The 14270-nt window shown below is 36.2% G+C and overlaps 1 protein-coding gene across 6 annotated transcripts; it reads right to left on the reverse strand.

Annotated features, from left to right (window-relative positions):
- LOC109849784 (putative potassium transporter 8) lies at nt 4777-13796 on the reverse strand. Of its 6 annotated transcripts, none has more exons than XM_020419660.1 (10): nt 13543-13796; nt 11468-11572; nt 11056-11290; nt 10728-10973; nt 10593-10646; nt 7320-7580; nt 7167-7219; nt 6957-7074; nt 6064-6318; nt 4936-5906 (listed from the first exon to the last, which is right to left on the reverse strand). In XM_020419660.1, exons 2-10 carry the CDS (start codon nt 11501-11503, stop codon nt 4936-4938), a joined length of 2229 nt encoding a protein of 742 aa, XP_020275249.1. In that variant the 5' UTR covers nt 11504-11572; nt 13543-13796. The 6 variants fall into 6 exon arrangements, with proteins under 6 accessions (XP_020275252.1, XP_020275249.1, XP_020275250.1 ...); XM_020419661.1 differs by lacking the exon at nt 13543-13796 and adding an exon at nt 13436-13535; XM_020419662.1 differs by lacking the exon at nt 13543-13796 and adding an exon at nt 13271-13379.

Genomic DNA, 14270 nt, shown 5'->3' on the forward strand with positions numbered 1-14270 from the left:
TCAAAAAAAAATCCAAGCCCTAATTGACTCCGGCGTCATAACGGTGAAACAAACCGAGTAAAGATGACTTATACTCCATTGGGTACACGAGTATAAACTGTTTTCCCTGACTCCGATAAGTATACGAGTATAAACTGCTTCTCCATCTCACTCCGAAAAGTATACAAGTATAAACTGCTCCTCGATACTCCAACAGGTATATGAGTCTAAACTATTTCCTTTCTTTCACGGGAGTAACTCAGTTTGATGTTAGACCCAGTTTCGCGAAGGAAGCTGGGGGTGGATGGTTCATGTAACGGGAAGTTCTCGGAAGAATGCTATATGTAATTTTCTTAGGGATAACCCGATTATTACAAACAAAGTGATAAACACTACATCCCCACGGTGATTTCCGAATACTCTTTTGCTAAGGTGAGATTCGATCACTTCGTTGGATCAGTCTTCCCTCACAAAATTCTCTCTTGGTTAAACCTTTAAACAGTTAGGACCAAAGCTAAAATCCCCTCTTGATTCCTTCCATGAACGAGAGGTCCACAAATCGAATGATCAAATCTTTAAACAGTCAGGATCGCCTCAAAACTCCCACTTGGTCAAACCTTTAAACAGTTAGGACCAAAGCCAAAATCCCCTCTTGATTCCTTCTATGAACGAGAGGTCCACCTTCGATTTGCGCAATCAAACCTATAAAAGTTAGGATTGCTTCCAATCTCACTTGATCAAACCTTATGACAGTTGGGATTGTTCAAACCAATTCAGATTCTCTAAGTGGAAATCTCACTTCGAGCTTTCTTTAGACCAGGAGATAGAATATAAAATTCTTCCTCTCCATCATCGGGTTCATCTCTACCAACAAACAAGGGACCAGGAGATAGAATATGAAATTCTTCCTCTCCATCATTGGGTTCATCTCTACCAACAAACAAGGGACCAGGAGATAGAATATAAAATTCTTCATCTCCATTATTGGGTTCATCTCTATCAACAAACAAGAGACCAGGAGATAGAATATAAAATTCATCCTCTCCATCATTGGGTTCATCTCTACCAACAAACAAGAGACCAGGAGATAGAATATAAAATTCTTCCTCTCCAATTTCGGGTTCATCTCTACCAACAAACAAGAGACCAGGAGATAGAATATAAAATTCTTCCTCTCCAATTTCGGGTTTATCTCTACCAACAAACAAGAGACCAGGAGATAGAATATAAAATTCTTTCTCTCCATCATTGGGTTCATCTCTACCAACAAAAAAGGGATCATATTACTCCAATAGGTACATGAGTCTAAACTGTTTCCCTACCTTCAACAGGAAGTTTCTGGAGAATATTACTCAGAATATTCTTAAGAATAACCTGATTACCTCCCAACGGGTATATGAGGTTAACCTATTTCCCGAACACTCCAATAGAGTATATGAGTATAAACTATTTTTCCATTCTTCGACGGCAGTTCAAATTCAAGACTTCGACAACGGACACGCGATAAACGCAGCACCGGAGGAATTTTAGCTATTCTACAAAGCACTGAATAAGCTAAAAGATGAAGAAGTCAAGAATTGATATCGTGCACAGACCATTCTACGCAAATCTCGATGCAAATTGTTATTTTTAAAATTCATCAATATGTTAGATTACATATTATATTGTAGGCGTCAAAAAATGCTCATAAAATATCTAAACACTACTCAAGGATGAGAAAAGAACAGTGTAGACACAACGATACACCAACAAGCAAGCCAGGGTGACATGCCTTAGGCGCGACAGTTTAGAGTGTCACGCCTTAGGCGCGGCAATTCAAAGTGTCGCGCCTTAGGCGCGGCAGTTAAGAGTGTCACGCCTTAGGCGCGGCAGTTAAAGGTGTCGTGGCTATTATAGGAGGTGATGCGGCAGTTATAAGACAGTTACATGATGATTATTTGAAGTCCACGTGGCCGCATATCAGAGATAGAACGTGTGCTGACGTGGACAAGCAGTTAAACCACGAAAAAGGTGTTTAAAGGTCGTGGGAGAATAGTTTCAAACACGTATGAACGTGGGTGTAACTGCCCCTTTAGCCGCGGCAGTGTCGACTGCCGCGCTCTTTGGCCGCGACAGTGTCGACTGTCGCGCCCTTTAGTCGCGACAGCATCAACTGCCGCGCCTAAAGAGGCAGTTGTTGATCGGCTATTCCTTCAGTTATCGTCTAAGGAGGTTATAAATACCCCCCTATGGCCATCATTGACAGGGGCTGAGCATTTCCAGAGTAGATTAGAGCAGAGAGCCTTGAGTTTTGGTGAATTAGAGCAAGAAAGAGAGTCTTCCTTCTTCACAAACATCCTCAAGAAGTTTCTGGCGATTCCTAGAGATCTAAGCTCTGACTTGATCTTTAGAAGAGTGAATATCTTACATCGATAAGATATTCGCTTTAAATTCTTACTTCGATAAACGAAGGAAGAATCATTAAACCCTTCACAGTTCAATCAGAATCTGTGATTTGGTGATCCACGAGCCAAAGCGCTCCCAGCACAGGCAAAGATCCCACGCAAACAGCGATCCAAATAACGATCATGCGTTTGTTTCTAAAAAGTTGTAATTTTCATTTTTGTTGTGTAAAAGAAGTCTTATAAAAAGCCTATTTCTTTTGAATTTATTGTAATCGACCGAAGATATAATGAATTCCACGACGAGACTAACTTTTGACGCAAACATATATTATGTTATGTATGAATATTATCTCATATGATGCCCAATATTGTATACATATTCCCGATTTCTGCAATCTGATATCATAGATTTTATTTGTTTAATATTTATCTTATGTCCACCACCTTGTAGTAGTCCTTCAAAAGCTTATTCTAAAGTTTTCTAAGCAAAGTATATAATTTCAGGAAATAATTCAAAATCTTAAAACTCATTCAAAATATGATGTTTTTTAAGCATTGCATTTTGAACCTACTTCCCACTAAGATTTAATACATTTGATTTGATTATTATATGCTTAAAATTAGAAATCATATCTACTGCTCTATACTTAAAAGAGTACTATTTATGATATAGTAAATTATTATAGCATGAATAGTAAATTTACTCTCCATACTTAAAGGAGACCTAAAGATTTATTATTCATGCTATAGTATTTTACTGTATTATTTACTGTAGCATAAATAATAAATCTTTGGATCCTCGTTTAAGTATAGAGGAGTACATAAGCTAAGCATGTAGCCTCATATTGTATGATGAATATTATTTATCAGTGGGATTATGTACTATTGTTTGTAGATAACAAAGGTTACAATTTTTTATAGGCTTAACTGAACTTAAATTACTTATAGTTTACCAAAATTATACTTATATATCCCCACTTGTATCTTGCTACACTTACTGAACTTAAATTACTTATAGTTTACCAAAATTATACTTATATATCCCCACTTGTATCTTGCTACACTTAAATATCTTAATGTTTTCTAAAATTACCAAAATTATACTTATATATCCCCACTTGTATCTTGCTACACTTAAATATCTTAATGTTTTCTAAAATTTTATGTATGTACTTTTTGTCCTATTACCTAAACATAAGAATGTTTTTGTAATTTTCCTATATGAGTGTCATAGTATTTTTAGGACAATTCTATGTTTTCTACTCTTTCCATGTAGACTTTATTAATATGCAATTATCTATTAATATATTATTATAATTATTAATAAAAAATATGATGTAGAGTTTTACAATAATGTTAAAAGTTTTAGGGACCAAATTATACAAACTTGAAGTGACATATAGTATAATTAATTAACAACGACAATTAATTTAGTTTAGTTAGTAATAGAATGTAATATCAAAAGGGGTAATATAGTCATTGGAAAGTTTTCCACAACTCCCTCTTTTAAAGGGAGTATAAGTATATATAAATATAAATAAGATTTTGAAAGTTTTATTTGATATTTCTTCAGAAAATAGGTAAAGGTGGTTGGTTGCCAGCGGAATTTCAAAGATAATTTCTATATAAATTAGACTTCAAAGATAGTTTTCGTACAATCACCCTATCTTAAAGATGATTTCTATAAAAAAACGCTATTTTGTTTATTAGGACATGGATAATTGATAAAATAAGGCAATTTTTGAAAGTGGGTATTTTATTGACATAATGAAATGAGAAATCTTAGTAAAATTAGTGAGATAATTTGCAACAATCAACAAGTATATAATTTAATAATTTTGATGATATATGAATACTATTTATATATTTTTAATGAATAATTATTTACTATAATGTTAATAATCTTGAATAACTTTTGACTATATTATAAATGTTATTAATTACTATTATGATCTGTAACTTCTGTTAAATTTTGACTTACTATTATAGTAAAAGTCCAGAAGTGTTTATGTTTTTTACATTTTCTTTCTTCTATGCTCCCATATATTTCCCCCCATCCTTCAACATCTATTATTTTTTATAAATTATGGATCAGTTACTTTTACTTTAAATTAATTATGCAATTCTAATATTGTTAAAAAACAAAATAATATATAAAGAGAAGTGCGAGAGAAGAGACGATCCAATCTGATGCCACAGTGTAATAACGGCAAAGACAATCAGAAGAAGAGAGGATGATGAAAAGGAAAATAAGTATGAAAAACTAAAAAAACAATGAAGGAAAATAGGAGAATTATAGTGATTTCCATCCAGCTCTAAACTAAAAGTTCAAATAACTTGAAGAGACCAGAATTCGCTCCTCATAATCAACAAGTCAAAAGTAACTGATCGTAACAAGCTAACAACATCCGAGTATCAAGTGTGACCGCAAAACAAACAGCTTTTCTGTTCAGTTGATCGAAACTACAGCTCTCAAGTATTCAAATCCAACATTCAGTGGTATTTACATTATCTTGAGGAATTGATAGCATAAGTTTGAGAAAGGAACAAAATGCAAGTACAGAAGCTAATGTTACAGTACATAAACCATTCCAACCTCAAGCAAAGATGCAGGAGGCACTCTTAATGCTACGTCAGGTCCTCTACAGTTCCTCCTCAAGAAGTTGTACACGAAATCGATCGCCACCTTCTTCAACATCGACGAACCTGCTTTTGCCTTCACATGAGAATGGCCCAATATAAACGCAATCCCCGCCTCACGCGCCTCCATCAAATCCTCGAGCTCATCCCTCACTCCCTTCGCGACCTCGAAACTATCATTTTCTTCAACTAAGAACCGAACCTTCTTCCCGTTAATGGGTCCAATACTCTCATCATTCGACCCAATAACAGCTAAACCGTCTTCCTTCGGATTGCTTGCACATTGATAAGCTGATTCAAGTTTTATAAAGTCAGAAAGGCGGGAAACAAGCTCAGACTCGAATGAGTCAATGTCTTGGTGGACATCACGGTAACCATAGCGGACAATGCATCGATAGGACCGGTGCGAGGGTGGGCCCACGCGCCCAACGAGGTATCGCTCAGCAGGCGGGACGAAGGGGACGGGTACAGATTTCACGCAAAGAAAAACAAGAATCCGGTGGAAGGCAGGAAGAGTGGTTACAAATCGAAAGAAATTGGAGGGGATGCCAGAGACTAGGTCAGAGTACACGAGACCGACACCAGGGACACGGACAATGCCAAGGTTTGGAGCTAGAGTTAGGAGCCAGTCAAGGGATACTTTGTTGTATAGGTCAGATTCATATTTTTTTATGGTGCCATAGTGCCATATGAACATGACGGACATGAGGATGAGTGCGAGAAGGATAGGGAGCCAAGCACCTTCAAGGAATTTGATTAAAGAGGCGGAGAAGTAGAGGGCCTCGATGGACCCGAAGAAAATGAGGAAGCTGAGAGCGAGGAGTGGAGGTTTACGCCAGCAGAGGATCATAACGAGGGATGTCAGACATGTAGTAACCAGCATCACTGAGATTACTGCAAGTCCTGTATTCGTATACCATGAAATACGTATCAGTAAATATTTCTGAAAACATATCATCAAGATATAAAAGCAAAATAGACCATCTTGAATAAACAAAATCACCCAATTGGTTCAAGTGATAAAACTACATTATGAAATTTTAAAATCAGTAGAACATACCCGATGCATTGCCCATGCGTTTTGTGTCTCTGAACCCAACAGCAACCGCTATGCAAAGAACCATGAGCATCCAGTTGATCTCTGGTATATAGATCTGACCATGTATTTTCTCAGAAGTATGAACTACTTTAACTCTAGGAAAGCAACCAAGAGACTGGCTCTGATTTATGATGGAGAATGTCCCGCTGATGATTGCTTGGCTTCCCACCACTGCAGCTAGTATTGCTATAGCAAGAACAGGCCATCTCACACTTTCTACATGCAAAAAAGAACAAAAAAACATCACAAAGAGAATGATGCGTATGGGAGCTTTTAAACAAACAACTACTTTTACGACCAACTACCTCATTGAAGCGTATTTCCTCAAATTCAGACATAGTCAAGCAGTTTGAGTTGGAATTAATGAAAAAAATAATTTGCAATGCGATGAGAATTAAAAAAAAATCAGATACAAGGTCCTTAAAGATTGGAATCATTCTTCATCTAAGTATAAAATCTAGAATACGAGGATATAAATGTAATTATGCCAGACTCCACAATTTTGATCCATAACAAAGATTTGTAGCATAACCATCACCAATGAAAAACTAATGATTCCTGAAGTTCAATAAAAGTCAATCGAGATAACAGTTTCACCATCAGTATTTGATGCTTTCTGAAGTATAACTTTTTGTGTATCATTCTTTCACAAGGGGTGGGTCGGATTTGAGTATAACATTTTGCATATCAGTAATTGATGCAGGAAATTGACATTACCCCTATATTTTCTGCTCGCAAAGTGATCATGATTCTTGATGTTAAAAGCAGGATATCATTCTTCTATGCTACTCCCCGCTAACTAGAAATTTAGTAGATACAAACAATGCTTTTGGAGTAAGAAATCTAATATCTACCTGGCACTGATACATAAAAGCTAATCTGGTAGCTGGTATTATGATGCTGTGACAAGTAAGCAGCTTGACCCATGTATGCCAATATTAGCGCTGGGTAAACTAGTAAGGTGAAGGCAATCTACAATATACATAGAGTTCAGCCTATTGTAAGTCAAAAACTAAATATAAAAATAAGCTACCCTGTTAAGTTTTCAGCGAAAGGGGGAAAACCTGAATAGCAGTGTATGAGAAGTGACCGAGATCTGCAAACATTGCCTCTGAGCCTGCAATTGTACTTATATCAACATGGTAAACATTCGACTATAGTAAAATGGAAATATATAGTTTTTTTATTACTTGATATTTATCTTAGCAAAAGATCACCTGTTATGCAAAGTAGTATTCCTCCTAAAGACATCCATCCACCCTTTCTGGTCTTCTTCAAGAATTTAAACATATAATATGGAGAAAGGGCTTGATAAACATGAGGATTCCAATGGATGATGTTGTATATGCCAAGGGCACTAATGCATAATAGCCAAGTTAGAATAATTGGCGCAAATAAGAATCCAACCCGGTGAGTGCCAAAATGTTGGAGGGCAAACAAGCACAACAGCACGAAGCAAGTGATTGGAACCACAGCATCTGCAAATAAAGGAAGAATTCATCAAATAATTGCAGCAACAAAGATTTCTCACTCAATGAAAGACAAATCCGTTGTCTTTCATCTCGGTAAATCCTGCAATATCCACATACTTCCGTCTGATTCTGTTCAAAGGACAGGGATACATATAGATTGAAAGGTTAATCATGAACACCTTTTGATTTTAAATAATTTCAGAAAAAACATTGAAAAATTGTAGAAGATTGACGCTTAAGTCGGTTGAGATAAACACAAAAACCTCCGAAATAATAGCTGGATTTTTTTAAAATCTTTTATAACCATGGAATTTCCATTTCAGAACAAAATATCTATTGCAACTAAGCTGTAAACATAACATCTAGGTTATTAATGTTAAGCAATCTGAATAAGAAAATTTATATAAAAAACAAATCAGATAAGAACAACCAGTTCTAAAAGGTGGTCTAGACATAAGGAACAGAAAATACCTTTCAGTGGAACCTACTGATGACAGTCCATACTGTTAACTATCATCAGTTTTTTTTTCGAACAAATTGACCATTGGAATATGGAACTCATCTTATAGCTGGTAAAAGAATGTTCTAACTTCTAATTACAAAGTAATCCTAGAAATATCAAGCATTTTAATCATGCGGATATAGTTTTTGGCAACAAGATTTTATTTCATGCCTATTACGCATCAAAGAGAATATAAGATGTTTTCTCAAGGATACTCCTCTTAACCTAATAGTGCAGCTCAAATGGCAGTGTTACTGCAAAAGGTACAATCAACTTTTGCCTTCTTTTGAACTGCAATAATAGGTCAAATAGCACTTCAGAAGAAGTCCTTCTTGACTTCAACTAACATTATGTATCTCACATCTATAAACCTAGTGACAGCTTTGCGTCTTACAGTCCTTTTTAATGAATGATGCTTTTCAATCACAAAAGAAGCAGCACAAGAATGATTATAGCGCACACATTTTGTATTTAGCCTCTCTACATACAGAAGGGCTTGAATGAGCTACCCAAATTCACAACCAAAAAGCAACCCACATCAAATAGTGTTTATCTGCAAAGCAACTCAACTTGCCCTTTTCAAGAGTCAAAATATCTATAAGCATGTTCTTTTTAATGCACTCTAGAGGAACTTTTCGTGCTGAGCCCACCGGTTCCCACAAGAATATCGACCTCCTAGAATGCATGTGCATCTCACTATAGATATGATACTGGTAAATTAATCACTATCAGAATGATGAATAGGAATCGACAGATACCAAAATGTACAACTTTATGTTCCCATTGGGAATATGGTATGCTTGGCTCTTTCGCTTTATCCGAACTTCAAGTTGAACATGAATCAGAATAGCAATCTGGCATCTTTCTTCTTCAAAACTTACCGACTGAGAAGTTTTGAGGTTTGCTTATTGTTTGCATTAGATTTGTAAGGTACACAATGTAGATTGGTAAGACTAATACCTTACGCCCACATCAACTCAAAAATATTTAACCCTATTAAAGTCATGAGTCAAATGATATTTAACAATCTATTTATCTAACCACCTTTCTAGTGTGGGACTAATCTCACATCAAGTTTGCTAGATGAACTAAATCCAACTAGTGGAGTAAATTTGGTAGCATGTTCACCCAATATAACTCAATTCATGCTGGACGAAGTCACACCTAACTACCAAATATGACAACATGCACGTTCCATCTTGAGATTTATATTCATGCGAACAAAGTAGTGACCAAAAGACTGTCCAATCTTGAGGTTTGATACCTTTAGTTAGGGATGCAATGGAGCATAAATGAAGATGAATTAGACTCATCTTTTTAAAACCACGTTGACTCAAAAAGATTAACCCTGGTCATGAGTCCAAATAACCGTTTATCAATCTAACATTTTTTCCATGAAAGACTAACTTCTCCCTTATAGCTTTGCTAGACTGAATCCACACTCGAACTAAATGTGGATGTGATCCAATCCTTGTTTAACACAAGTTTTTAATGTATAGTAAAAAAAGGAAGGTCTATCTGCTATCCACCTACCTATTTAGCATTTATAGCAAGCCCCTCTTTCGCCAATTTTCCCAATAAGCAATTTGGCACTTTTGCAAGATAGATGTCAAGTCAATATTAAGTTTAAAGCAAACCTTTCAAGGGGTCCTTTGCTGCATGCTAAGTACATCTTTTATGGGCAAAGATTTTTTTTTTTTAATTGTTGCCACAACATGGTAAGAGCAATAACAACTTTATGTTTTCTCACATTAAAAGTTGTTTTCGTGCAAAAGATCAGCCATAACAGTAGCAAATCAATTACATAATTGGATCTTAAAGGTTACGAGAATATAGTCTAAAGAGCCCCTAAATTTTACTCCTCTTTTTCGAAGAAGCCTAAGTTTCTATTTTTGACAATGAAGCCCATAAGTTTTACCTATCTTTTCTAAGAAGCCCCTAACATTCTAATTTTGACAAACATGCCCTGAGTTTTACCCCACTCTTGTAAGAAGCCCCCAACTTTCTTTTTTTAATAACGAAATCTCTAAGTTAACAAGAGGACTTTGAGGGCTTCCTAGAATAGAAGGTTAAAACTTAAGGACCTTTTAAAGGAAAAGGGTAGTACTGAGCGGCTTTATTGTGGAGGGGGAGAAAAAGAATATTGAGGGCTTTGTGGCAAAGAGGGGTAAAACTTAGGGGCTTCTTTGTTAACAATAAAAACATAGGGTCTTCTTAGAAAAAGCGAGTAAAACATAGGAGCTCTTAAGACTCTCTCCTCTCACAAAACAGATGTAGCATCCTGGATTAGAAAATTATCGGGATCAGAATTGTTTGAAAGAGAAAAAGTCTGGAAAATAAACAGATAAAGTGCCTGAGAAGTTTAGCCAGTTGTTGCTTTTCTCAACATTGATAAAGAGGAGTGGCTAAAAAGATTAGATGAAAAGGAACTCATGGGTCTATATTTAAATAGGCTAAACAGGACCTAGATGAATAGTATATAAACCAAATATTGATGGTAAGACTAGAAAGCTTACATTCACGATGGTCTTTCGACACAGAGAATTCAAGTCCAGAAACTGCAGAGAAAACTGGAACGGGTACAAATTCCATCAGCGGCATCAGAGAAGATTCCAAATATAAGATGAAAGAAGCAAACAGAATAAAGATACCTGATATAGCCGGAGTCAGGACGCCATCACCAATCACCATACAAGTACCCAGCATAACAACTATTAGCAGCACAACATGCAGGTTTTTGTGCTTTTCTAGCCAATTTTGTGTCCTAGACTTATTCTTAGCTTCTCTAGCATTTTCCAGCACATAAGTAGAGAGCTCCTCATCTGCAACCTGTCTATTAGGCAAAAGGCTAACATTGGCATGCCTGCATATCAAAGAATAAAGTGCAAATGTCCCACCTGCACTACATAAATAATGAAGGTAAATACTGCATCAATCAACAGCAAAATCAACAGAGAAGAAAGGATTGTGAATACTTACCCTCGCCATTGTCATCAGCTCTAAGGACTATGAACACATACTTGAAGAGAGGGACAAGAGTCAGTGTCCAGAACACAAATGAAAGAACACCAAAAATCTCTTCATTCGTTTCTGAATGTGTTATATCTTCTGCAAATGTGCTCTTGTAGACATACAAAGGGGAGATGCTCAAGTCTCCGTAAACAACTCCTAGACTCTGATACGCTAAAAGCAAGATGGACTTCCAAGATTCCTTCTGAAAGAAAGTATTTGCTCAAAGTTATCAGTAAACTGAGTGAATCATGAAAGCTATAAAAACTACCATTTAAAAAGAATGTGATATCATCTACACTTGGAAATGCAACCCATTAATTCGTGCAATTAGAACAAAAGCACCAGGATGCAACTAGAGATTGAAAAGTAAACTACAGACCTTTCGAAAACTTAAATTTCCTATCTCGGGATCCATTCTCAAGCGGGAACTTGGATTTGCAGTTGCACTTTGTAATTATTAATCTATATCAATCCATGAGCAGATCTGCAAGAAAAGCCAAATTTATTATATAGAGTACACAGAGCAACCAACAAAGTGAAGATCAAAAAGAAAAAAGAGGATCCAGAGATATAAAAGGAAAGGAAGATATCATCACCACTCACAAACACTGCTCCACACATGATGCATCCTTTACCTAAGACTGAGAGGAGCAATAACTCCACAAGGTTTTTTATAGTTCTAAATATTATATCCAGATGACAAAGTTTATATAGAAGAAGGCGTCACAGTCCATATCCTGTAAAGTCCCACCACTTTCATAAAGAGCCTCTTAGCTTATTAACGACCATTAACTGAAGAAATAAAACTTGGTAGATGTGAAGGACAGACACATGTGGAAATCTCAGATGAATCCAACTGCTCCTTTAAAGAGAGGCTCTAACGCCACATGCTCAAGATGAAATTTATCAAAATTGATGTAGTTCAAGTGAAAGTAAATAGTAAAAAAAAAGTCCAAATATGCAATATCAAAGATGATTGGGACAAAGAGATATTTTGGTACGGGGAAAGGATAAGGCAAGAGCATGTGAGAAACCTAAAGCTGAAAATAAGGGCAGTGAAAAAGAAGCGGGCGGGGGGGGGACGGGTGGGGGGGGATTAATTGAACAAGAACTTATTTCTCAATTTTCTTTCCTACATTAGTCGGCCCTTCAAATTATGCACACATTAGCTAACGATGCACAAAACATAAACTAATTTAAAAAAGAGAACATTGTACTCTTACTTTCTAGATTCAGAAGCCTGAATAGTTGTTCAACCTTGGAAGGCGAGAAGATAATATTGGCGGTGGATCCCCTGGAAATGTCTTGGAACAGGAAGCAAAAGCATGTGAAATGAAGTGTATCAACCTCTAATTCTTTCATAGTAATCTCAGCCCACCCACCAACACCAACCAGCCATTAATGCATCAGTTTCTATTCAATATAGCTGTAAAAGGAGGAGGAGGAAGAAGAAGAAGAGATTGTGGATCCCCGGAGATATCTTATCCCCATTAGGGGAGAATTGCAAGATGTAAAAGATATTTCATTTTCTTTTACGCCCAACTAATAGAAACTGAAGAGAAAAAAATATTTTTTATAATTATCTGAAAATGTCAAGTAAACAAAGATATATCGTGGGACCATTGAGATATTTTGCAAGGGGAATGCAAGGCTTTATTGGCGGAAGCCATTAAACTAATCATCATCCATTTTAAGCTTCAACTCTTAGTAATAGTGTACTCAATATGAAATTGCTGAAATTGCTCAGGATGCAAATATAATTACTAGATGAAATCTTAACACTCTAAGAGAAAACAAACCCATTAATCCAGAACAAACAAGCAGAAATCCCACTTGTTAGAGGTACAAGAAAACCCATCTATTAATGTTTTCCATTATAAAAAAAGACACAGTATAGAGATATTTGGCAAAGGAAAAGACAAAGAAAGCAAGAACATGCGGAAGGAGCTAATTTTGCTCATCAGTATTCACAATAATCTTAGTAACTAACTGATAGCATATCAAAGAAAGAATAAAAGGTATTTTCTCAGTCTAGAAGTAACCCAATTCTCAAACCCACTTCATATCGAAATCTACCTACATTTGTGAATTACAATTTCAACCTTTTAAGAAAAACCCACTCCAACTCCATCATAAACAAGAAGAAACCTGCAAGACAAACTCCGTTCTCAAATCTACTTACAGACTAACATCAAATCAAACTGCTGGAGACAATGACAAGTCCTAATGCAGAGATGAACAGCGAAAACAGGTAAATTTGCAACTTTTTAAGCAAAAACCCAATTGAAATCAGCAACCAAACACGTTAGATTTGCATCACATCAAATTATTTGAGACAGTAAGTTACCAGCTCAAAAACCCATCTCAAATCTAACTCAAAAGGAGCAAAAGCAGTGAGCTGTAAAGAAAACCCACATCCAATCAAAGCCAAATAAGCAGTAAAGAAGCACAAACCACGAGTTTCTCAAATTGGGTCGAAACCCTAATGTTCTTTCTCTGCTCCCACTGCTTGCTTTTGTCCTTAGCGCCCAAAAAAGGCCGTACTTTTAATGGGGCTTGCTAATATCATGAACTGTTCATGAATGTGGAAAGAAATCAGAATCTAAATCGTGAGAGATGCAGGCGGGAAGGGGAAAAGAATATAATTTATAAAGAGAGGTGATTAATTAATGGTGTTGATTTTTTGTTTTTTTTTTAATTTTGCGATAATTTTTAATGTCGGAAGAATGTTGATTGAGCTCCCCACCAACTTATTGTGCTACTGATTTCTTGTATCGGATCAGAATATTTGAGCCACTTGCATTGTTATTCCTTGGATCTCAAAAGGCGCACTGGAGATTATTGTAGTAGTTTATGCAGCTTTTATATAAATTGTTTTAAAATTACGGAGTGAAGTATCCTGCTAGATTGAATACACAATACATTATGCACTAGAGTGGAGCCCTCATTGATTTTCGGCAAATTAGCACTTAAATACCTTGTAGTTCTCCCTTTTTTGCAGATATATACCCTCAAATTTCTAGCAGCACTTACATACCCTAGTGGTGTGTTTGTGAGTTTACTTAGGAAAGGGAAGGAAGGGGAAGGAAGAGAAAAAATTCCCCTTCATTCTCTTCCCCTCCATTACACACCAATTTGGGGTGTAAGAATTTGAGCCAAATTTCCCCTCCATTCCCTTCCTC

Source organism: Asparagus officinalis, chromosome 7 (genome assembly GCF_001876935.1).
Source record: "Asparagus officinalis chromosome 7, Aspof.V1, whole genome shotgun sequence".
Taxonomy (NCBI): domain Eukaryota; kingdom Viridiplantae; phylum Streptophyta; class Magnoliopsida; order Asparagales; family Asparagaceae; genus Asparagus; species Asparagus officinalis.

Coding starts and splice junctions, on each gene's coding strand:
- LOC109849784 (XM_020419663.1), bottom strand. CDS start 11,503: ATGGATCCCGAGATAGGAAATTTAAGTTTTCGAAAG. Junction 7,581..10,592: donor GTCGAAAGACCATCGTGAAT/GTAAGCTTTCTA, acceptor CTTTATTTGCAG/ATGCTGTGGTTCCAATCACT. Junction 6,319..6,956: donor CTTTTATGTATCAGTGCCAG/GTAGATATTAGA, acceptor TTTTGCATGTAG/AAAGTGTGAGATGGCCTGTT.